At 47.4% G+C, this 25892-nt stretch overlaps 3 protein-coding genes across 7 annotated transcripts in view; 1 reads left to right on the top strand and 2 right to left on the bottom strand.

The window, feature by feature from the left end:
• The window catches only part of sugct (succinyl-CoA:glutarate-CoA transferase), a 33091-nt gene extending 32816 nt beyond the window's left edge, over window positions 1-275 (bottom strand). The window contains exon 1 of the mRNA XM_069177604.1: window positions 123-275. Coding sequence (XP_069033705.1) covers window positions 123-273 — 151 coding nt within the window. The 5' untranslated portion in view covers window positions 274-275. The remainder of the gene's footprint in view (window positions 1-122) is intronic.
• A 670-nt stretch (window positions 276-945) lies between these two features.
• On the bottom strand, window positions 946-9998 carry nub1 (negative regulator of ubiquitin-like proteins 1). The gene is made up of 15 exons (XM_069177593.1): window positions 9898-9998; window positions 9078-9199; window positions 8742-8909; window positions 8608-8672; window positions 8448-8512; window positions 7912-8079; window positions 7575-7663; window positions 7216-7322; window positions 6266-6452; window positions 6067-6174; window positions 5562-5714; window positions 4172-4318; window positions 2202-2282; window positions 1713-1914; window positions 946-1626 (listed from the first exon to the last, which is right to left on the bottom strand). Exons 2-15 carry the CDS (start codon window positions 9192-9194, stop codon window positions 1499-1501), a joined length of 1785 nt encoding a protein of 594 aa, XP_069033694.1. The 5' UTR covers window positions 9195-9199; window positions 9898-9998; the 3' UTR covers window positions 946-1498.
• On the top strand, window positions 9561-25092 carry xylb (xylulokinase homolog (H. influenzae)). Of its 5 annotated transcripts, none has more exons than XM_069177596.1 (19): window positions 9561-9957; window positions 11892-11974; window positions 12156-12225; window positions 15284-15364; window positions 15936-16022; window positions 16120-16248; window positions 16351-16416; window positions 16497-16569; window positions 16664-16782; window positions 16858-16939; window positions 17109-17149; window positions 17266-17381; window positions 17609-17724; window positions 17906-17979; window positions 18054-18150; window positions 18448-18506; window positions 19074-19161; window positions 20960-21055; window positions 23473-24012. In XM_069177596.1, exons 1-19 carry the CDS (start codon window positions 9850-9852, stop codon window positions 23628-23630), a joined length of 1743 nt encoding a protein of 580 aa, XP_069033697.1. In that variant the 5' UTR covers window positions 9561-9849; the 3' UTR covers window positions 23631-24012. The 5 variants fall into 5 exon arrangements, with proteins under 5 accessions (XP_069033697.1, XP_069033700.1, XP_069033701.1 ...); XM_069177599.1 differs by lacking the exons at window positions 9561-9957; window positions 23473-24012 and adding exons at window positions 10100-10551; window positions 24021-25092; XM_069177600.1 differs by lacking the exons at window positions 9561-9957; window positions 23473-24012 and adding exons at window positions 10100-10551; window positions 24021-25092 and having other exon boundaries at window positions 20960-21063.
• The last annotated feature ends 800 nt before the right edge of the window (window positions 25093-25892 follow it).

Raw genomic sequence — 25892 nt, 5'->3', positions numbered from 1 at the left:
TCCGCGCAGCGGCTCGTTGAATAAAGTGTGCCATGCTGGAGGTTTCCTTCTGCTCCATGAACCGGCACACGGCCGGGGGCTAGCGTTAGCCGGCTAACTTTAGCTTTAGTTTCCGGGAGTACCTGTCGGTGTATCGGACCTCCACCGGCCGCCGACCGGAGACCTGACCGGCTGGTTCCTCCGGGGCAGCCACGGGACACCGGCCGGACACACGGCCCCGACACGCCTTCTCAAACAGCCGAAAGAAGCCGACATCTTCCCACCTGTTGGCATCTAGGTACAATAACAGCAACAGCACTTCCGGCTACCGCTTTTCAAAGTAAAAGCTGATAAACGTTAGATTTCGTGATTCCTTTCTTTCTCTCAGTTTGTGCCTCTTGAGTTGTGAATCAGGTCACAGAGCGGTGAACCTGTTTTATTCTGACGGATAAATTAAAAAATATAAAATCTGTAGGAGACCGACTGTCTTTCTTCATCAGAACACAGATGTTGTTTTATTCTGCTGATCCGCGGGTCCAAACGGTCCGGCTCAGTCTCATCAGTCCATCCAACAGACTCCAGAACTCTGCAGGCCGATCCACAGTTTTTCTTCCACGTTTAAATTTGACTTTTTGAAAATCTTTGGTCGAGAACATTTTACCCAGAAATCAACGTGTTTTTGTTTTCTCTGTTTAACACTCTGAATCTCACTTTTTCTTTTTTACTTTCAGTTCGTAATGCAGCAGCTCTCACAAAATCTCTACTGTTGCACGTAGTATGTTTACATATAGGACACACAGCGTCATCATGAAAATTTGACCTTTGACCCTCTCGGTCAGAGCCGTTGTGAACGTCACATTTCAAGTAAAGACAATAAGGATGTGATTCGGAACGCTTCCTTCTTCTGCCAGTCGAACATCGAACAGCTAAAACACCTTCAAACTGAATTCAGACAAACAAAGTGAGAAAATCTGGATTTTCTTTTTTAATGTCTCCACCAGCAGGATAAAGTCCAAACAGAACCGAACCGGTCCAAATGAAATCACAAACTGTCGGCACGAACACAGAACGATCCCGGCAGAGGGAGAGAGAAGCTCCGCCCACTGACCTGATGGAAACTAATGCTGCTCACTGCAGCTTAAATAAACCAGATTTAAATAAGCCAGGCTTAAATAAACCAGACTTAAATAAACCAGACTTAAATAAACCAGGCTTAAATAAACCAGGCTTAAATAACCCAGACTTAATAAACCAGGTTTAATAAACCAGACTTAAATAAACCAGATTTAAATAAACCAGGCTTAAATAAACCAGACTTAAATAAACCAGATTTAAATAAACCAGATTTAAATAAACCAGACTTAAATAAACCAGACTTAAATAAACCAGACTGAATAAACCAGGCTTAAATAAACCAGACTTAAATAAACCAGGTTTAAATAAACCGGACATAAAGGTCTTCAGTCCGGAGCATTGAAACTAGTTCAACCTGAACTGTGTGTCTCTGTGTGTCTCTGTGTCACACGGTGTCCAGGTATGTCTTCATGGCGTTGATGAGCTCCGTCTCCTCCTCCAGCGTCAGGTCCAGGTAGTCCTCCTCGTGACGAGCGATGTCCTCCAACACCTCGTTCACCAGCTCATTGTCCTCTGAGGACAAACGGGGGACATTTGATCCATTAATAAAAACTGGATGTTTGAGCTCCGCGGGGACGGACGTGGACGGTGTGGTGTACCTGGAGAGCTGGAGGACGTGCTGGGCTCCTCGAAGGACGGGGAGCAGGAGGACGAGGAGGTGGAGGGCGGGGACACGGACAGGAGGTCCGTGGACACCACGCCCTGGTTATCCAGCAGCAGCTGAGTCGCTGATTGGACGTCTCCACCCGTCAATCTGAGAGCCGCTTCAGACGCGTCCCTCTCAAACCCCAGATACAGCAGCTGGAGAGACAATGGGACATCAGCATGAGAACAACAGCTGGAGAGACAATGGGACATCAGCATGAGGACAACAGCTGGAGAACAACAGCTGGCGAGACAAGGGGACATCAGCTGGAGCGACAAGGGGGCAACAGCTGGAGAGACAAGGGGACAACAGCTGGAGGACATCAGCTGGAGAGACAAGGGGACAACAGTTGGAGACACAAGGGGACATCAGCTGGAGAGACAAGGGGACAACAGCTGGAGAGACAAGAGGACAACAGCTGGAGGACAACATCTGGACGTACCTGGTCCACCTGCTCCGGAAGGACCGCCCCCTCTGTGTTGTTATTGGTCAGCTGAGCAGCTTGACTGGAGTCCAGGAGGATCTGAGGACGACACACAGCAGGACATGAGTGAAGACCCTTCCTGTCCCCGTCCGTCCCTCATAGACTCATCCCTCGTAGACTGTGTGGGCGGAGTTACTGACTGTGTGGGCTCTGTGTGGGCGGAGTTACTGACTGCTTAAGCTCTGTGTGGGCGGAGTTAATGACTGCTTAAGCTCTGTGTGGGCGGAGTTACTGACTGCGTAGGCTCTATGTGGGCGGAGTTACTGACTGCTTAAGATCTGTGTGGGCGGAGTTAATGACTGCTAAGACTGTGTGGGTGGAGTTACTGACTGCGTAGAATGTGTGGGCGGAGTTACTGACTGCTTAGACTGTGTGGGCGGAGTTACTGCCAGCGTAGACTGTGTGGGCGGAGTTACTGACTGTGTAGAGTGTGTGGGCGGAGTTACTGACTGCATAGACTGTGTGGGCGGAGTTACTGCCAGCGTAGACTGTGTGGGCGGAGTTACTGACTGTGTAGAGTGTGTGGGCGGAGTTACTGACTGCGTAGGCTCTATGTGGGCGGAGTTACTGACTGCTTAAGATCTGTGTGGGCGGAGTTAATGACTGCTAAGACTGTGTGGGTGGAGTTACTGACTGCGTAGAGTGTGTGGGCGGAGTTACTGACTGCTTAGACTGTGTGGGCGGAGTTACTGCCAGTGTAGACTGTGTGGGCGGAGTTACTGACTGTGTAGAGTGTGTGGGCGGAGTTACTGACTGCTTAGACTGTGTGGGCGGAGTTACTGCCAGCGTAGACTGTGTGGGCGGAGTTACTGACTGCTTAGACTGTGTGGGCGGAGTTACTGCCAGCGTAGACTGTGTGGGCGGAGTTACTGACTGTGTAGAGTGTGTGGGCGGAGTTACTGACTGCATAGACTGTGTGGGCGGAGTTACTGCCAGCGTAGACTGTGTGGGCGGAGTTACTGACTGCATAGACTGTGTGGGCGGAGTTACTGCCAGCGTAGACTGTGTGGGCGGAGTTACTGACTGTGTAGAGTGTGTGGGCGGAGTTACTGACTGCGTAGGCTCTATGTGGGCGGAGTTACTGACTGCTTAAGATCTGTGTGGGCGGAGTTAATGACTGCTAAGACTGTGTGGGTGGAGTTACTGACTGCGTAGAGTGTGTGGGCGGAGTTACTGACTGCTTAGACTGTGTGGGCGGAGTTACTGCCAGTGTAGACTGTGTGGGCGGAGTTACTGACTGTGTAGAGTGTGTGGGCGGAGTTACTGACTGCTTAGACTGTGTGGGCGGAGTTACTGCCAGCGTAGACTGTGTGGGCGGAGTTACTGACTGCTTAGACTGTGTGGGCGGAGTTACTGCCAGCGTAGACTGTGTGGGCGGAGTTACTGACTGTGTAGAGTGTGTGGGCGGAGTTACTGACTGCATAGACTGTGTGGGCGGAGTTACTGCCAGCGTAGACTGTGTGGGCGGAGTTACTGACTGCATAGACTGTGTGGGCGGAGTTACTGCCAGCGTAGACTGTGTGGGCGGAGTTACTGACTGTGTAGAGTGTGTGGGCGGAGTTACTGACTGCTTAGACTGTGTGGGCGGAGTTACTGCCAGCGTAGACTGTGTGGGCGGAGTTACTGACTGTGTAGAGTGTGTGGGCGGAGTTACTGACTGCATAGACTGTGTGGGCGGAGTTACTGCCAGCGTAGACTGTGTGGGCGGAGTTACTGACTGTGTAGAGTGTGTGGGCGGAGTTACTGACTGCTTAGACTGTGTGGGCGGAGTTACTGCCAGCGTAGACTGTGTGGGCGGAGTTACTGACTGTGTAGAGTGTGTGGGCGGAGTTACTGACTGCATAGACTGTGTGGGCGGAGTTACTGCCAGCGTAGACTGTGTGGGCGGAGTTACTGACTGCATAGACTGTGTGGGTGGAGTTACTGACTGCGTAGGCTCGGTCCACATCTCCGTCAGCGCAGTGCAGAGCTCTGGCGGCGTCTCTGCGGGAGAATCCCAGCTCGGACAGGATGGAGACGGCCTCTGTCCTCGTTCTCCTCCTCTGTCTCTCCCTCTGCTTCAGCTCCTCCCGCTCCTGGTCCAACAGACACAGAGACATCAGGGGACGGCAGGAACTTCCACCTCTGGTTGCTGATGTGTCCTCTGTCTGTGTCTGACCTGTCTCTGGTTGCTGATGTGTCTCCTGTCTGTCTCTGACCTGTCTCTGGTTGCTGATGTGTCTCCTGTCTGTCTCTGACCTGTCTCTGGTTGCTGATGTGTCCTCTGTCTGTCTCGGACCTGTCTCTGGTTGCTGATGTGTCTTCTGTCTGTCTCTGACCTGTCTCTGGTTGCTGATGTGTCTCCTGTCTGTCTCTGACCTGTCTCTGGTTATTGATGTGTCTCATATCTGTGTCTGACCTGTCTCTGGTTATTGATGTGTCTCATATCTGTCTCTGACCTGTCTCTGGTTGCTGATGTGTCTCCTGTCTGTCTCTGAACTGTCTCTGGTTGCTGATGTGTCTCCTGTCTGTCTCTGACCTGTCTCTGGTTGCTGATGTGTCTCCTGTCTGTCTCTGACCTGTCTCTGGTTGCTGATGTGTCTCCTGTCTGTCTCTGACCTGTCTCTGGTTGCTGATGTGTCTCCTGTCTGTCTCTGACCTGTCTCTGGTTGCTGATGTGTCCTCTGTCTGTCTCGGACCTGTCTCTGGTTGCTGATGTGTCCTCTGTCTGTCTCGGACCTGTCTCTGGTTGCTGATGTGTCCTCTGTCTGTCTCTGACCTGTCTCTGGTTGCTGATGTGTCTCCTGTCTGTGTCTGACCTGTCTCTGGTTGCTGATGTGGCCTCTGTCTGTCTCTGACCTGTCTCTGGTTATTGATGTGTCTCCTATCTGTGTCTGACCTGTCTCTGGTTGCTGATGTGTCCTCTGTCTGTCTCTGACCTGTCTCTGGTTGCTGATGTGTCTCCTGTCTGTGTCTGACCTGTCTCTGGTTGCTGATGTGGCCTCTGTCTGTCTCTGACCTGTCTCTGGTTATTGATGTGTCTCCTATCTGTGTCTGACCTGTCTCTGGTTGCTGATGTGTCCTCTGTCTGTCTCTGACCTGTCTCTGGTTGCTGATGTGTCTCCTGTCTGTCTCTGACCTGTCTCTGGTTGCTGATGTGTCTCCTGTCTGTGTCTGACCTGTCTCTGGTTGCTGATGTGGCCTCTGTCTGTCTCTGACCTGTCTCTGGTTATTGATGTGTCTCCTATCTGTGTCTGACCTGTCTCTGGTTGCTGATGTGTCCTCTGTCTGTCTCTGACCTGTCTCTGGTTGCTGATGTGTCTCCTGTCTGTCTCTGACCTGTCTCTGGTTGCTGATGTGGACAGCTGCCTCCTGCAGGTCTCCCTGACAGGCTCTGAGTCCGAGTCGAGCTTCTCTCTCTGTGAAACCCAGAGCCAAGAGCTGAGCCATCTTCTCCGAGTCGGGACGGAGACGGACGTGAAGGGCCTCCACCTGGCGGAGACAGCAGCAGGTGAGACTCAGGTGGGACTCAGGTGGGACTCAGGTGAGACTCAGGTGAGACTCAGGTGAGACTCAGGTGGGACTCAGGTGGGACTCAGGTGAGACTCAGGTGGGACTCAGGTGAGACTCAGGTGAGACTCAGGTGGGACTCAGGTGGGACTCAGGTGAGACTCAGGTGAGACTCAGGTGGGACTCAGGTGGGACTCAGGTGAGACTCAGGTGAGACTCAGGTGAGACTCAGGTGGGACTCAGGTGGGACTCAGGTGAGACTCAGGTGGGACTCAGGTGGGACTCAGGTGGGACTCAGGTGGGACTCCCAGGTAGAATAGACAGGTGACCTTACTTTGGAGAGCTGCTGTCGGGCCTGACAGTCGTCTCCCTCCACGTAGGACAAGAGACTCTGGAGGAGGTACAGCCGCAGGAACAGCACCTCCTCTCTGCCCGTGTTACCCTGGCAACACACATGTGGATGTGAACCGTCTGTGACTGTGCGTGTGTGCGTGTGTGTGTGTGTGTGTGTGTGTGTGTGTGTGTGTGTGTACCTTGATCATGAGCAGTCTCTGCTGCTGCTCTCCGTAACACTTCAGGAAACAGTCCTCAGCTCTCTGCAGACGGATCCGTCCGTCCTCCAGGCAGCTCAGAGCCTCCAGAGAGCGGTAACACCACACGATGTCCAGCTGCAGCACGGCGAAGTTATCTACCGACCCGAGGAGGGCCGAACCACACCGACTGATCTCACACACACACACACACACAGAGAGACACACACACAGAGACACACACACACACATACAGAGACACAGACACACACACACACAGAGAGACACACACACACACAGAGAGACACACATACAGAGAGACACACACACACACACACACACACACACACACACACAGAGAGAGACACACACACACACACACACACACACACACACACACACACACACACAGAGAGACACACATACAGAGACACACACACACACACACACACACACACACACACAGAGAGAGAGACACACACACACACACACACACACACACACACACACACACAGAGAGAGAGACACACACACAGAGACACACACACACAGAGTTAAACCTCTCTCATCGTCACAAGATGATTTTAATTCCTTTTTAATTGTTTTATGATTCATTTCCTGCTCCAGGTCCTCGTATGCTCTTCATGTTTCCTTGACTGTTTTTATTGATTAATTGTTTTAAGCTCTTCTGATTTTGTTTACAGAACAGAGTGTGAGCATCTCCTGGCTGCAGTGCATCATGGGTAATCAGGCAAACATCACTGATCTATGCGAGACTGAAGGAAACTTTAAAATCGGACAGATTCTCAGGCAGCTTCTGAACTACACTGTTTCTCTGGAGGTTTATTGTGAAAGGACAGCCTGAAAACCTCTGTACCAACGTTCCACAACTGGAAACAGGACTCAGAATGACGAAAAGACAGGAAGTGATGTCACTGACAGGCGTGACTCACCTGAACTGCTGGTCGGCCTGCAGCAGGTGACACAGAGCATTGTCGTACTGCTTCCTCTTCATCAGGGAGCAACCTTTCTCATGGAAACCCATGGCCAGGATCAGAGCCTGACAACACACACACACACACACACACACACACACACACACACACACACACATTACACGGATATAAGAGTGCAACAGCGCCCCCTGCTGTGTTTCCATGTCAAACAAACACATCTCTGATCAAATATGTGACATGAAAAGTTTAAAACGGTTTTATAATCAATACGAGAACCTTTAATGAATTTATTTATGAAACCTTTAGAGCCACATTTCACCTCGATTGTACTTTATGAATGAGGTTCTGTTCCCTACCTTCTTCTCCTCGTGCGGGATCTTCAGCGGGTTTCCCTTCTGGTCGGCGATCTCCAGGAAGGGGGCAGAGTCTGGGTCCTCGCTGCCGTCTGACAAACAGAGACGTGTTACTGAGAACATACATGTAGAGAGCGTGTTCGGTTGCTCTGGAGGAGACACATCTGAGGATTAAAGGCAGAATGAGGAACTTTATCGTGGAAAACTTTCCAGAATAAAAGCTGGTGCTCCCATTAGGTTAAGTAGTTACTTTATTAATCCCCAAGGGGAAGCAGAGGTCCAGTTGTAAGGCGCACTAGAACCAGAACCAGAACTAGAACCAGAACCAGGACCAGCTCACCTCTCTCTGATAGGATCTGGAAGCCCTTCTGGGTCCTCTGGAGACTCTCCTTCTGCTTCTTCTTCTTCTCCTCCTCCTCGCTCAGCTGCTGCTTCCACTGGGCGTCGCTCACCTTCAGCACCATCATCTTGCTGTGGTTCTTCACGCCCTGCTCGTCCAGGCGCTGGTCTGACGGACCCAAACACAGGACAGGTTCACTGGGGGAATGCAGAGAGAAGCTCCGCCTCCGATTCAAACTCCACCTCACCCTGTGACTCCACCTCCAACACACAACAGCGTTTCACTTTGGGAAGCAGTGAGCAGCTCCACCTCTGACTCCGCCTCTTATCCCACCTCTATCCTCACCTCTTCCCAGGACCCCTCCCCCTCTCTGCTGCTCCTGTTCTGTCACTAACAGGTAATCGAGTCTTTCAGGTATTAAACTAATGTTTACTTCCTGTATTGATCCGTCTGATACGGCCTAAACATTCTCTGATTATTCAAATCAACTGACTGACTGATTGATTGATTGATTGATTGATTGATTCCTCACTGACCTACTGACAGCGTCTTCCCGTTGAGGATGAGTTTGATGTGTTTGAGGCCGTGCTCCTCCCCAATGCTGCAGCAGGAAAACAAACAAACAAACAAACAAAGTGAACCGTGTGACTCCGTCGGTGGTTGCAGAACATCGTCGTCGTCAGGTGGAAGGCGTACCTGTCCACCACCTGCTGCACCAACACGTCCAGCCTCGTCTCCAGGTAGGTCTTCGTCTTTGCGTCCTGAGAACGAGGGTCAGAGGTTACCAACATGACGGGGTGGGCGGGGTCAAAGGTCACACCGTGTCTTACCTTCTTGCTGTCTCTGGGCAGCAGCAGCTCCAGCGTCGCCACGTTGGTCTCCCTGAACGTCTGGTTTCCTTTCCCTCTCTTCACAGCCTGAGCTCGGACCGACTCCAGGGCGCCCCCTACCTCCGGCGCCGGCAGACGCAGCAGAGGGGCGTAGCGCTCGGCCAGCTCCTGACGGCAGACACACAAACTCCAATTATTGATTTATTTACTTTAACAGTTTTGTCAAATCTGAATTCTTCTGTTTTACTGTTACTAATCTGGTGTTCAGCCCTGCAGTGACGAAGAGGGTGCAGCTCTGTTGTTGTTGTTGTTATTATTTACTGATGTGCGACCAACCTGCAGGTGCTGCCCCCCCGGCTGGTTGTCGGCGGAGGTGTACGGAGTGTTCCACAGCTGGATCCTCTCCTGCTTCAGCAGCTTCTTCAGCTTCGCCTCTGTGTTCTGCTCCGCCATCCTGTCTGGAAAACAGACAGCAAACAACAGACATGAGCAGGACGACATCTTGGTATTTAGACAAACTGTCCCTTTAACAGCAGCAGAACTGCCTGTGAGCAGCTCCTGTCTGCAGTGCATCATGGGTAATCAGACAAACATCACTGGATCACTGAGATACTGAATGAAACTTTAAAACAAGACAGATTCTCAAGCAGCTTCTGAACTGTCTGTCCCTCTGGAGGTCTATTGTGAAAGGACATCAGAAGGAATGATATAAACAGGAAGTATGAGTCACGTTGAGTCTAAAAAAATGAACTTCCTGTCTGTGAGTTCAGCTGTGTTGAAATATCACCTCCATAGACAAACAACAAAAACTCATTTTGGAATTTATTTTGAAGATGCAAAAGAAAAGGAGCAGTTGCATTATGGGAAATGTAGGATGCATCGTGTCTGGAGCTGAACACATCCAGGAGGAAAACGAAACTTCAGATTTTTACCACTTTGATGACAAAAGAAACAAACATGGACTTCGCGCGACTCGTTTCATTTCTGAAAATTTTTGATTTTTGTGAAGTTTCGCTGAAGGTGACGTAGTCACGTTATTTTGACGCTAACTGCGTTAAACACGTTAAAACCCAAACACACGGACCGTTTTCCACCAGTTAGCTGCTACATGCTAAACTTTAACCTTCTACCGGCGGGGAGTCTGTCCGTTCATTACCTCGGAGCTCGAGGACGCGGTGACAAGAAGCTGCGCGGGCTGAAGGACGGTAAATCCCCGGTAAACCGTCCGCTTCCTCAGACTGACGCTGTTGTTTTTATGAATCTGTCGTTTCTGGTAAGGAGGTGATGGAGGACAGATGTCTCACTCTGAGCATGTTTCACGAACCGGTAACGTGTCGACGTCTCCTCAAACCGGGACAACAACTTCACGTGACCGATACAACGCAGCCACGTCTTCGTGAACATAGACGATCTTTGATCCACTACGGTGACCGACGAGGGTCGAACAGCAATGCGGGTTTTTAAGAAAAGCTACCATTTCAGAGGAACACAAAAACAGTCCAACAGCATGAACTTTATAAAATCTTATTATATTAAAAACTGTATGTGGAATAAATAACGAGAAGAACAAATACATGCTGTTGTGAACTTTACATTTGAACAACTCCAATACATTTAAAACCTGCTTCACCGCTGCCATAGCAACAGTGGGTTTATCCAGGAGGGGGCGACATTTCTTCACCTACAAGTTCAAATGAGGTGGTGTCTCTTTAAATGTGTAACCCCGCCCCCTCCCTCCGTGTGTGTGTCTGGTTCCTTCATGGCTGCAGACTCTCCTCTCTACCTGGGCCTGGACTTCAGCACGCAGCAGGTAGCACCTCACCTGTTCCTTATTCTTGCGTCTGCTCGCTCCGTGACGCGTTGTTACGTCGATGCCGTGTGCACGTAAAAGTAATTTTTTTTTAAATTGCTTACCGCGCAGGAGCGGAAGAAGGAGACAGCGGAGGGAGAAGATTTGCTTGCCGCAGAATTTGAAACGTGTTGAATGTTTGTTTGTGTGTTTGTGTGTTTGTGTCAGTCTGAGTCACGTGAAGCTTCGGGCTGCACCGGAAGTGATCAGACGGACTTTGACCCGCGCTCGGTCACTGATTTGATCAGAAAAACAACAGAATGAATAAAAAAGTGTTTTTCAGGATGAACTTCCACTTTTAACGTTTTCATTTCTATAAAAACAACAATAAGTAACGATGCTGTCATTATTGATTCATATGCCCGCTTCTGATCGGTTAATCAATAACCTCAGTAAGGAGGTGAAGTCTTTGGTTTGAGTCCAAACAGTCAGTTCACTGCAGCCTGTGGATGAATCTCAGATTGTGATCCATCAGACCTCAGGACAGTTGTCCACTTCACCTCAGTCCATCTTCAATGATCTCGGTCCAGAGAAGGCGGCGGTGTTTCTGGATCATGTTTCTATCTGATTTCTTCTTTGGAGAGTTTTAACATCATTTGTGGACGCAGCGATGAACTGTGTTCACAGACGATGGTTTTCACAAGTGTTCCTGAGCCCATGCAGTGATTTCCACTCCAGAATAGTGTGTTTTTAATGCAGTGCTGCCTGAGGGCCCGAAGATCACCACCATCCAATATTGGTTTCCAGCCTTGTCCCTTGTGTTCAGAGATTTCTCCAGATTCTCTGAATCTTTTAATGATATTATGAACCGTAGATGATGAAATCCACTAATTCTTTGTAGTTTTACGTTGAGGAACATTATTCTGATTGTTGAACTATTTTCCAACACAGTCTTTCAGAGTGGTGAACCTCTCCTCATCTTCACTGCTGAGAGACTCTGCCTCTCTGAAATCATCTTTTATACCCAATCATGTTACTGATCTGTTGCCATGGTAACCTGGTTAGTTGTCAGGTGTTCTACCAGGTGTTTATTTGTTGTTGTTGTTGACCCTGTCCAAACTTTTTTGAGACATGTTGCTGCTATTAATTATTATATTTTTCACAACACAATACAAAATTCTCAGTTTCAATATTTGATATGTGTTCTTCGGTCTATTTTTTATTAAATATTAATATGTGATTTACAAATCATCACATTCTGTTTTTATTTGGAAGTTATGGAAACAGGGTTGTACTTGTACTTGTACCAGAGTACTTGTACTCGTCCTCTGCCTGCAGTAAAGCTTGTGTGGTGTCCTCAGCTGAAGGTGGTGGCCATCGATGGAGACCTCCGCGTGCTCCATGAGAACAGCGTGCACTTTGACTCGGAGCTGCCCGACTTCAGGTGCGTGTGTTCAGCAGAGCTCTCCCTGCACACGCGTGTTCATGAGCTCTGATGTCATCGTCACAGTTTCTGTATGTTTTCATACACAGAAATGTGTCAGTGGGACTTTATTGTGATAGGACACATCCATGCTTTTATTTTGAAAGTGAATGATTGTTTGTTTGTTTGTTTTTGTGTCCAGGACTCAGGGTGGAGTTCATATTCACGCTGACAGACTGACAGTCACCTCCCCTGTACTGATGTGGGTCAAGGTGGGACACACACACACATTAAACACACACACACACACACACACATTAAACACACACACACACACACACACACATTAAACACACACACACACACATTAAACACACACACACACACATTAAACACACACACACACACACATTAAACACACACACACACAAATTAAACACACACACACACACATTAAACACACACACACACACATTAAACACACACACACACACACATTAAACACACACACACATTAAGCACACACACACACATTAAACACACACATTAAACACACACACACACATTAAACACACATTAAACACACACACACACATTAAACACACACACACACATTAAACACACACACATTAAACACACACACACACATATTAAACACACACACACACACATTAAACACACACACACACATTAAACACACACACACACACACATTAAACACACACACACACACACACATTAAACACACACACACACATTAAACACACACACACACACACACACATTAAACACACACACACATTAAACACACACACATTAAACACACACACACACACATTAAACACACACACACATTAAACACACACACACACACACATTAAACACACACACATTAAACACACACACACACACATTAAACACACACACACATTAAACACACACACACACACACATTAAACACACACATTAAACACACACACACACACATTAAACACACACACACACACATTAAACACACACATTAAACACACACACACACACATTAAACACACACACACACATATTAAACACACACACACACACATTAAACACACACATTAAACACACACGCACACACATTAAACACACACACACACACATTAAACACACACACACACACACATTAAACACACACACACACATTAAACACACACACATTAAACACACATATTAAACACACACACACACATTAAACACACACACATTAAACACACACATTAAACACACACACACATTAAACACACACACACACACATTAAACACACACATGAAACACACACACACATTAAACACACACACACATTAAACACACACACACACACACACACATTAAACACACACACACACACATTAAACACACACACACACACACATTAAACACACACACACACACATTAAACACACACACACACACATTAAACACACACACACACACATTAAACACACACACACACACACATTAAACACACACACACATTAAGCACACACACACACATTAAACACACACATTAAACACACACACACACATTAAACACACACACACACACACACATTAAACACACACACACACATTAAACACACACACACACACACACACATTAAACACACACACACATTAAACACACACACATTAAACACACACACACACATTAAACACACACACACACACACACACATTAAACACACACACACATTAAACACACACACATTAAACACACACACACACACACATTAAACACACACACACATTAAACACACACACACACACACATTAAACACACACACATTAAACACACACACACACACATTAAACACACACACACATTAAACACACACACACACACACATTAAACACACACATTAAACACACACACACACACATTAAACACACACACACACACATTAAACACACACATTAAACACACACACACACACATTAAACACACACACACACACATATTAAACACACACACACACACATTAAACACACACATTAAACACACACACACACACGCACACACATTAAACACACACACACACACATTAAACACACACACACACACACATTAAACACACACACACACATTAAACACACACACATTAAACACACATATTAAACACACACACACACATTAAACACACACACATTAAACACACACATTAAACACACACACACATTAAACACACACACACACACATTAAACACACACATGAAACACACACACACATTAAACACACACACACATTAAACACACACACACACACACACACATTAAACACACACACACACACATTAAACACACACACACACACACACACATTAAACACACACACACACACATTAAACACACACATTAAACACACACACACACATTAAACACACACACACATATTAAACACACACACACATTAAACACACACACATTAAACACACACACACACACATTAAACACACACACACATTAAACACACACACACATTAAACACACACACACACATTAGACACACACACACACACACACACATTAAACACACACACACATTAAACACACACACACACTAAACACACACACACACATTAAACACACACACATTAAACACACACACACACACATTAAACACACACACACATTAAACACACACACACACACACATTAAACACACACACATTAAACACACACACACACACATTAAACACACACACACATTAAACACACACATTAAACACACACACACACACATTAAACACACACACACACACATTAAACACACACATTAAACACACACACACACACACATTAAACACACACTCACACACACATTAAACACACACACACACACACATTAAACACACACATTAAACACACACACACACACACACACATTAAACACACACACATTAAACACACACACATTAAACACACACACACACACACATTAAACACACACATTAAACACACACACACACACACATTAAACACACACACATTAAACACACACACATTAAACACACACACACATTAAACACACACACACACACACATTAAACACACACATTAAACACACACACACACACATTAAACACACACACACACACACACACATTAAACACACATTAAACACACACACACACACATTAAACACACACACACACACACATTAAACACACACACACACACATTAAACACACACACACATGGAGTCCCGCTGACGCAGCGTTCTCCGTTCACTCTTTAACTCCGTTAATGTATTAACTCTGCTGTGCTGTGATTGGTTGTTGTCTGTCCTCAGGCTCTGGACCTGCTGCTGGACAAGATGAAGGGGGCGGGGCTGGACCTGTCCCGTGTCAGAGCGGTGTCAGGCAGCGGCCAGGTGAGGCGGCCACACCCCCTTCCCCCTTCTTCTTCTTCTTCTTCTTCTGCATATTTGCTGGTAGACCTTTGAAATGTTTATTTATTTTTCTAATTCTTGAAAGTTACATTAGAACATCAAAATCATTACTCTCTTTTGAAAATCACTTGTTTTCTCTATGAAGCTCTGAACAGAGACCTCATGTGATTAATCAGGGCATTTTATGTCCCCATGACGGGCCGATACAGGGGTGTCCACATACTTTTGGCCACAATCCTTTTTTTAAATTTTTTTTTATTGAAGTCTGTGAAAACGTGTTGACAGATTTTCCTAAAATTTCTAAAAAAGTGAGTGGACTTTGGTGGAGAGACTGAACCTCCGCATGACTCTTCATCCCTGTGAATTAATGTTTCAAAATAAAAGATGCAGATTGTTTTGATTTCTGTCTACTGAGGTATGTGGTACAGAGGCGTCCACTCACTTTTGATCATCTAGCACACACGATATGACAACGTGTGGACAGGTTTCTCTAAAATTAGAAGAAAAGTGAATGGAGTTTGGTGTGTTCATGTATCCTTGGATTGTCTCTCAGCAACACGGCAGTGTGTTCTGGAGGAGGGGAGCCTCTGAGACTCTGAAACAGCTGGACCCGGACCAGAACCTGCACCAGCTGCTGCAGGTGTGTGTGTGTGTGTGTGTGTGTGTGTGTGTGTGTGTGTGTGTGTGTGTGTTTACCTCTCGTACCTGCTGACTCAGGTGTGCTGCCGTCTCCACAGGACAGTTTCTCGGTGTCAGACAGTCCAGTGTGGATGGACTCCAGCAGCACGCAGCAGTGTGACAACCTGCAGGCAGCAGCAGGGGGCGCCATGAGACTGGCCGAGATCACCGGGTCCAGAGCCTACGAGGTCCAGCTCTGTGTGTGTGTGTGTGTGTGTATGTGTGTGTGTGTGTGTGTGTGTGTGATGAAACAGTACATTTAAAGGACCGGTCCGTGTGTTTCTCTGCAGCGTTTCACAGGAAACCAGATCGCCAAAGTGCATCAGAACCGAGCCGAGGAGTTCCAGGACACTGAGGTCAGAGCCCGGCGCCGTCATACCTGCACCCACCTGTTACCGCTCATGTAACCAACGTGTGTGTGTGTGTGTGGTTACAGAGGATCTCATTGGTCAGCAGTTTTGCCGCCTCCCTCTTCCTTGGTTGTTACGCCGCCATTGACCACAGTGACGGTACGGTTGGGTTCTTTGGGTTGGTTGGGTGGGTTGGGTGGGTTGGTTGGGTTAGGACTCTGATCCATTAACTGACTTACTGATGGTCTTTCAGGCTCGGGGATGAACCTGTTGGACATCAGGACCAGAAACTGGTCTCAGATCTGCCTGGAAGCCACTGCTCCTCATATGGACCGCCTGCTGGGAGCTCCGCTGCCCTCCACATCAGTGCTGGTGAGACCCAGTCTAGCCTTCTCCGTTCTGGTCTGTTCCGGTCCGTTCTGGTCCTGACTGTCCCGTGTTCTGCAGGGTCCGGTCTCATCCTACCTGGTGCAGCGGTGTGGTTTCTCTGAGAGTTGCAGCGTGGTGGCGTTCACCGGAGACAACCCAGGTCGGAAAAAACACCGTAAAATATTACAATGAATTTAAAGGTAGAATGAAAAATAGAAGATAAAATAAACAATGATGGGAATTCAGCTGATCAATGATTTTATTGATCAGTAACAGGCAGCTGATGGGTTATTTTATTGATCAGTGAAACGTTCTCGTCTTGTCTCCAGCGTCTCTGGCAGGAATGAAGCTGCAGCAGGGCGACGTCGCTGTGAGTCCAGCTGTCAATCAACTTCTCCTCATGTCAATCACAGAGTGTGTGTTTCACTGTGTGTGTGTGTGTGTGTGTGTGTGTGTGTGTGTGTGTGTGTGTGTGTGTGTCTACAGGTCAGTCTGGGGACCAGTGATACGGTCTTCCTGTGGATCCAGCAGCCTCGTCCCGCTCTGGAGGGGCACATCTTCTGTAACCCTGTGGACCAGCAGGCCTACATGGCTCTGCTGTGGTACACACACACACAGACACACACACACACACACGCATGCACACACACAGACACACACAGACAGACAGACAGACAGACAGACAGACAGACGCACAGGTCTAGCCTAAACGTGTAGTACAGCCACGTGTTGTTCATGTAGCACCTTTCAAAATAAAAGCCCTGCTGATCGGTGATTGGACGTTATTCCACCTGCTGCTGCACTTTTCAGACTGTGGTGTCGTCCACAGCTTCAAGAACGGATCTCTGACGAGGGAGCGCATCAGGAACGAGTGCAGCGGAGGATCATGGGAGATTTTTTCTGCCGCTCTGAGAGACACGCCGCTCGGAAACGATGGACACATCGGTGGAGTCTTCGTTCCTCTCCTTCCTGTCATCCTGTCATTCATTCATCCTTCCCACTTATCTCCTTCCTCATCCTGTCAGTTCTTCCTTCATCCGTCCTTTTCTGTGCCTCGTCCCTCCCTCCGTCCCTCGTCTGTCCCTCCATCCATCGTCCATCTGACTGGTCCTGTGGTGTCTTTCAGGTTTTTATTTTGACACCATGGAGATCACCCCTCCAGCGGTGGGTGTCCATCGCTTCGACTCCGCCGACACTGAGGTCGGTGGACAGACTTGATTTGTGTGTGAATCCTTCCTCGGTGAGTGTTGTTTCATGTCTCACCTGTCCTGCAGGTGTCCTCGCTTTGTCCTCAGGTGGAGGTCCGGGCTCTGGTGGAGGGACAGTTCCTGTCCAGGAGGCTTCACGCTGAGAGGCTCGGATACTCCATCAGTAAGACCAGACGGAGCTCAGAGGCCCTCTGCTCATCCTGTCATTCATTCATCCTGTCATTCATTCATTAATTCATCCATCATCCTTTCATTCATTCATTCATTCATTCATTCATTCATTCATTCATTCATCCATCATCCTTTCATTCATTCATTCATTCATTCATTCATTCATCCATGTGCTGCTGATGTGGACTTTGATGTTTGATTTATATGAGGGTCAGATCAGACCTGATCAGTTCCACTTCCTGTCAGCAGGAGTTAAACGTTCCTCTGAGAACATGTTCTGTGTTTTCAGTCTCAGGAACCAGAGTGATGGCGACGGGAGGAGCTTCGTCCAACCAGGAGATCCTGCAGGTGTGTTCATCCCGTCATGGTCTCACTTCAGTCCCAAAAATATCTCTGCGTATGAGAAGAAGCTCTTTGCTTCCATCTACAGGTGAAAATCATGTCACTTGATGAAAAGCTGCAGAACAGCTGCTCATCGGGCCTCGTAGTGTCATTTCGTCCAATCACAACTGAACCTATGATCTGATTTGATTTGAACATTTAGCAGCTAAAGATCCAGATAATGAACCCAGAATGTGGTGGAGACAAAAAATGGAGCTAAAAGGGAGAAATATTCAGCTCCTCCAGGAAGTTGATGATCTTGCGTTTGCAATAATTAATTCAAACAATCTCACACAATATCTGCAGCAGCTTTTTATTTTGCAAAGTTTTAGTGTTGAATAAAGGAAAGAATGTAAAGCTCTTATTTTGAAGGCAGATGTGTTCTTTGTTCTATATTTCAGTCACAGACGGTCTGTTCTGGAAACATACGTTAGACTCTTTTTATCACTCTTTTTATCACTTTGAGCTCCATGACGGTTCTCTGAGTTCAACACAGGAAGAAAAACACAGAATATTTCTGGTTTGTGTCGTCAGGTTCTGTCGGACGTCTTCAACGCTCCGGTCTTCACCATCGACCTGTCCAACTCCGCCTGCCTGGGGTCCGCATACAGGGCCCTGCACGGTAACACACTACTGGTGCTACTGGTACTACTGGTACTACTGGTGCTACTGCTGCTACTGCTGCTACTAGTACTACTAGTACTACTGGTGCTACTGGTGCTACTGGTACTACTGCTGCTACTGGTGCTACTAGTGCTACTGCTGCTACTGGTGCTACTGGTACTACTGCTGCTACTGGTGCTACTAGTGCTACTGGTACTACTGCTGCTACTGGTGCTACTAGTGCTACTGCTGCTACTGGTGCTACTAGTGCTACTGGTACTACTGCTGCTACTGGTGCTACTAGTGCTACTGGTACTACTGCTGCTACTGGTGCTACTGGTACTACTGCTGCTACTGGTGCTACTAGTGCTACTGGTACTACTGCTGCTACTGGTGCTACTAGTGCTACTGCTGCTACTGGTGCTACTAGTACTACTGGTGCTACTGGTGCTACTGGTACTACTGGTGCTACTGGTGCTACTGGTACTACTGGTGCTACTGCTGCTACTGGTACTACTGGTGCTACTGCTGCTACTGGTGCTGGCACTACTGGTGCTGGCACTACTGGTACTGGTACTACTGGTGCTACTGGTACTACTGGTACTACTGGCACTACTGGTGCTACTGCTGCTACTGGTGCTACTGGTGCTACTGGTACTACTGGTGCTACTGCTGCTACTGGTGCTGGCACTACTGGTACTGGTACTACTGGTATTACTGATACTACTAGTGCTATTGGTACTACTGGTACTACTACTACTGGTACTACTGGTACTGGTATGACTTTAATGTCCCTGTACAGTATCAATACCATTAATCTCAACCTGTCCTCACATCAGACACACACACAGGTGTACACGTGTTTCAGAGTCAGTGTTAATAGCACATGAACATGGATGTGTTGACACGCCACAGCTTTTATTTGTGTGTGTGTGTGTGTGTGTGTGTGTGTGTGTGTGTGTGTGTGTGTGTGTGTGTGTGTGTGTGTGTGCGTGCGTGTCCTCTGCGCTGTTAGAAGGTCGGGCTGAAAATGGTTCGACTCAGCAGGTCACCTCAGACCTCGGTAGTACATTACCCCCAGTGCATCATGGGAAGAAACCCGTCCCATGATCCTTTGCATCGGTGAGGTCATGACACAAAGTCCTCAGGGACAGCATTGTGTCTGACCTGACCTCTGTGTGTGTGTGTGTGTGTGTGTGTTTGTGTGTGTGCATATGTGTGTGTGTGTGTGTGTGTGTGTGTGTGTGTATATGTGTGTGTGTGTGTGTTTGTGTGTGTGTGTGTATATATGTGTGTGTGTGTGTGTATATGTGTGTATATGTGTGTGTGTGTGTGTATGTTATTTTGCTGAGCTCATAAGTTTTCTCAGCATCGTCCTGACATTTTGTTCACAAGAGGCGTGCTGTATGTACAGCTGTGTGTGTGTGTGTGTATGTGTGTGTTTACTTCTCTAATTGGCCACCAGACGCTGAACTGTACCTCTGATTGGTTAACGAGCTGTGAGACTAATTAGGATCGTTGGAGCAGAGAGAATCAAATAAACTGCAGATTAATTAAATATCATGAGGTAATTGTGGGTTAATTATATTTATTGATTGTCATTCAGCTCACTAGTCATACATGCTCTTATTTACACGTCTGTATATGGACATGTGTGACAAACCCTCTGATTGGTTAATGTCATTCCATACTGCCCCTCCTATTAATCTATCTCTTTAATACCTGAGCCTGTGATTGGTCGGATCCTGTAACTGACTGATGCATTGATGATGTAATACCAGAACCTGAGCCTGTGATTGGTCCATGTGTGTTTTCAGGACTGGTAGTAGAATCCGGCGTGTCCTTCTCCGACGTGCTGAAGAAAGCTCCGGAGCCTCAGCTTGTCGCCACCCCCGCATCCTGCAGCCAAGGAGGTACACGTGTGTTCGTCTTTGTGTTGTTGTGAGGACCCTCGCTGAGATAATGGTGTCCCAGAGTCGGGGGTCAAAGGTCGTTCAGAACCTTGAAACCACGTCAGAACTTCCAAACACCCGTATGAAGGAGTGATGACCGAAAGGTCCTCACACCGCAGCGTCATTACAATTATTAAATCACTGTGTGTGTGTGATGATCTGCAGGCCTTTTAGCCTTAATAAGCGTGTTAATGAGAGACTTGTGGGTATTAATTCTGCCTTCTTTCCTTTTAAACGTGAAGAAGAACTCAAATGTTTTGAGTTTGAGAAAAGAAAAGAATGAAAGCCGGAGAGACAATCTGAGAAAACCTCGGTGTGACGTTGACACCAGTAGTCCTCTCTCATGACACATCAACTGTCTCACTAGACTAACAGCGTTTCTGGAGTAAACACACGGGCTTTCAGTTGAGTCACATGATCTTCTTCGCTGCTTGGAGTTCACGTTGAAGTGAAGATGTTGAGGCTCAAGACTTATCAACATTCTGAAATTTCTCGACATCCACCAGCTCTGTCCGATTGTAGAACCTCACATCACTCTGAGGTTCATCTATGATTCATGCTGAGTCAGAACGACGACTCTTCGGTGTGCATTGTTACCGTTGTCATGGAAACAGTTCTGCACACAGAGCAGCAGGATCAACGACCTCCACCAGGAAGTATTCAGAGTTCAACATCATCACTGAGTTCACCACGTTAACGTGACCGCTGGTACGTGAACATCAGTGATGTCACCATGGAAACCTGAAACTGGAGCAGAGAAAATGGTCAAGAAACAACAAGGACACCGAGGGACAGGTGAAACTAATCAGGGGGGCGGGGCCAACAATCATACAAAGGACAGGAAGTGAAACAAGACAGACAATCAAACAGGAAGCACCAAACCCAGACTGACCTGAAGACTACGAACCAGAACAGAAGCTCAAAAGGTCCCGGTGGAACTCGGTGTTGACAGTCTGACTCTGGGGGATCAATTCACGGTGACACCAAGAAAACCCACCTGGTGTCTCCTGACCTGAAGACTTCTTCGATCTCGGACAGTGAAGCTCTGCCCCTCTTGAAACGTGAACGTCACTCAGAAACAACAGAGTTGGAGACAAAAAAAATCAGCTTTGATTCTGTGGTGGAAATCACTGCATGGGCTCAGGAACACTCGGCTGTGAGCGGGTGTTGAAGATTTTCTTTTTCCCAAAAATGTCTCTGATTTGATTTGAGTGATTTCCGTGTGTGTGTGTGTGTGTGTGTGTGTGTGTGTGTGTGTGTGTGTGTGTGTGTGTGCGCGCACGAGATCTGTGAAGATGAATCAGCGTTTTCAGTGCAGACGGTGGAGTTCAGGAGGTGAAGAGAAGCAGACAGGTGGAGCTGTAGAACATGTAAAGTAATTAGACCGAACAGGTTGAAACGAACACTGTCTCATACCTGAGGTACCCCCCCCCCCCTCCGCCCCCCACCCGTCCCTCCGCCCCAGGGACACTGAGAAGTGATTGACAGGACAAAAATAAAAGAGAACGTAGAAGCTCATCACGGCTGCTGTGACCTTAACCTCCTTTATCATCCTCCCGTCACCTCCTCCTCCTCCTCTTCATCGCCTCGCTGCTCTCCGACTTTGTTCCCGACTGTCACTGAAAATCATTTGAAACCCCCCGAACTCCCTCCCACCCCCCTTATTTTTCATTATCGGTTTGGTTTCTTTGTGGAATTGTTTTTCTCCTCTTCCTCTCATCTGTGCGGAGAAATGCTGCTTTTTATTGGTCGTGTTTCCGTCCAGACAGAAAGATAAAAAAAGATGTGAAGCGGTGACGAAGACGAGTCCGAATGGAAGGAGACTCAGTAACGTGCATGAGACCAAAAATATTATTTTTGTTTTGAAGTGTGAACGAACAGCCTGAATTCAAAAGGAAGCTTCCTGGTGTTGGAGGAGAACGTTTGAAGGAACGTCAGCAGCTGGAGAGACGAGGAGACTCGTGTAGAAACACTTCGACTTCACGCTCAGAAGGAGCTCGACCTCGTTTCCCAGAAGCATCTTCAGGCTGAGACGATCGTTGAAGCCATCGTAGGAGCTCTGTACGTTAAATAGCTGTTTCCCAAAAGCATCGTACCTGAAGAAGCTGTTCCAACTGACGGGAGGAGAGTCCAAAACTTTGAACCGTCTCCAGAGCCGTTAAAGAACCTGCAGTGAGTCCAAGCTGCCTTCGGAAAACCACCTGAAACCACCTGAACTGTGTCGCCATGGCAACGGTGTTCTCCAACATGACAACACGCCACTCACAGTGGAGGAGAGGAACCAGTGGAAATCACTGCATGGGCTCAGGAACACTTGGCTGTCAGCAGCCGTGTTGAAGAGTTTTTTTTTTCCCCAAAGTCTAATGTTTGTGCTCCAGTTTCAGGTCCTGGTGACATCACAGATGTTCTGGTACCAGCGGACCCGTTAACGTGGGGAACATCCGGGTCCACTCGTCTCTCTGTGACACACCTTGGTACCCCGTCCCCCTCCCACCCGTCCCCCCAGCTGCCTCCACAGGGGTCCGTGTTCCTCTAATGGAGCTGTATGTTTACTGAAGTGATGTTCTCTCATGTTCGGTCGCCATAATTAAACAGCACACTTCATGAATAAGTAACGAGCTCGGCTGAAAACCTCGTCACGCCTTCATCAGATGCTGCTGCATGAATATTCTCTCTGTATTCGCACTGCACGTTACGGACGCAGCAGCCGCAGCAGGACGGAGAGGCTCCGCCTTCAGCAGAACGGAGAGGCTCCACCTTCAGCAGAACGGAGAGGCTCCACCTTCAGCAGAACGGAGAGGCTCCGCCTTCAGCGCTGCGAGCAGGAAGCACTCGTCTTCACGTGTCTTTGTAAACTCACAAGTTCTCACGGAGAAACGCTGGGGCGGTCTGAAGGACAGTCCTGATCTCTTCCTCTGTGTTCCAGGTGTATGACCGCATGCTGAAGCGCTACGCCCGGTTGGAGGAGAGGATCCTGCAGAAGACCTGAACCTCAGCGACCAATCAGCTACGACGATGAAACGAGGTCACAGGAGCATAAAAAAATTACTGAATATGGTTTTAAAATAAGTTTCACTTCATTTAAAAATTCCCATTTTAGTGATAATGAATCAGTCAATAACAGAACTGACAGGTGTTCTGTTATTGGGAGAATTCTGCTGAACAAACCTCAGGAATCAAACGTTTTAAAAACAGAACAGATTCAGTGACTGAAAGAAGTCGTGGACCTGCAGGAGGAAATGATACAACATGAAATATGAAATATGAATGAACTGCAAGTTGGATTAAAGCTAAAAACTTTATTTTGAAAGGTTCGTTTGATTGGCTTCCTTCGTCGGTGGTTTTTGTCTGATGCTGCTTCACGACAGAAGTCATCGGTATTTGTCGGTTTATTTCACGAGTTCACGAGCTGTTTTCTGAAACGGTAGAGGTCGTAAACATTCTTTTTTTTCATTGAATAACAAGTTATTTTATTGAATTTTGAATCATATAAAATTTTAATAACAGCACCTGAATGCATCCTGGGAGGGAATTTGTTCACACTGCATTGAAAACAGTCAAGAAACAGACACTATTCTGGAGTGGAAATCACTGCATGGGCTCAGGAACACTTGTGAAAACCATCGTCTGTGAACACAGTTCATCGCTGCGTCCACAAATGATGTTAAAACTCTCCCAAGAAGAAACCAGATAGAAACATGATCCAGAAACACCCCTAGAAAAGACATGAATAAAAACATCCACAGTGGTGTCGTCTGCAAGAAGCTTCAGCAAAGAAACACGTTCTGTGTGTAGTGTGTTAATCACACACACACACACACACACACACACAGATGTAGAACAGTGTGTCAGGCTGCAGAGGACAGAGACTGCTCTGTTTCCATCTTCATCCTCCTTCTTCTTCACTGGTTTCACAGTTCACAGAATCAGCTCTGATAAATATCGTATTTTATTGGATGGAGTCTGTTTTTATCTCCTCTTTCTCTCCATCCTTTCTCCTTCAGCCTTCGTCAGCATCCCAATGACATCATCAGATCAGAAGCCACAGTTTGGTAAAGGTTAGCTGTGTGTGTGTGTGTGTGTGTGTGTGTGTGTGTGTGTGTGTGTGTGTGTGTGTGCGTGCGTGCGTGTGCGTGTGTGTGTTGTGTGTGTGTGTGTGTGCGTGCGTGTGCGTGTGTGTGTTGTGTGTGTGTGTGTGTGCGTGCGTGCGTGTTGTGTGTGTGTGTGTGTGTGTGTGTGCGTGCGTGTGTGTTGTGTGTGTGTGTGTGTTGTGTGTGTGTGTGTGTGTGTGCGTGCGTGCGTGTGCGTGCGTGCGTGTGTTGTGTGTGTGTGTGTGTGTGTGTGTGTGCGTGCGTGCGTGCGTGCGTGCGTGTGCGTGTGTGTGTTGTGTGTGTGTGTGTGCGTGTAATGCGGCAGAGCATAGTGGGTTCACATGAGTAGATGGGCCCTGCAGAGGTTGAGCCACATGTGTGTGTTCGGTCTGTAGCATTAAGGGGGGTGGCTCTCTGCACTCAGCTGACACACCCAGGAGAGCTGCTTGTGTGTGTGTGCGTGCGTGTGCGTGTGTGTGTTGTGTGTGTGTGTGTGTGTGTGTGTGTGTGTGTGTGTGTGAATGAGTGGGCGGGGCTACCAGTTGTCCTCAGATGCCCCTGTACCCAGATTTTACTTTTTTTTTTTTTTTTTAATTGTTCATCAATAATATTGATTTTGCAGCGGATTGTCTCCAAGATATTGATGTAAGTTGTGGAGTTTTAAGTGGCGGTAAATAAAATAAAAATTGCAACCTGAGGAAAAAAAT

This window comes from Embiotoca jacksoni, unplaced genomic scaffold (assembly GCF_022577435.1).
Source record: "Embiotoca jacksoni isolate LCO1_2020_lvr unplaced genomic scaffold, fEmbJac1.0.p SCAF_75, whole genome shotgun sequence".
In the NCBI taxonomy this organism is placed as follows: Eukaryota; Metazoa; Chordata; class Actinopteri; family Embiotocidae; genus Embiotoca; species Embiotoca jacksoni.
This window is presented reverse-complemented; position numbering and strand designations above follow the sequence as displayed.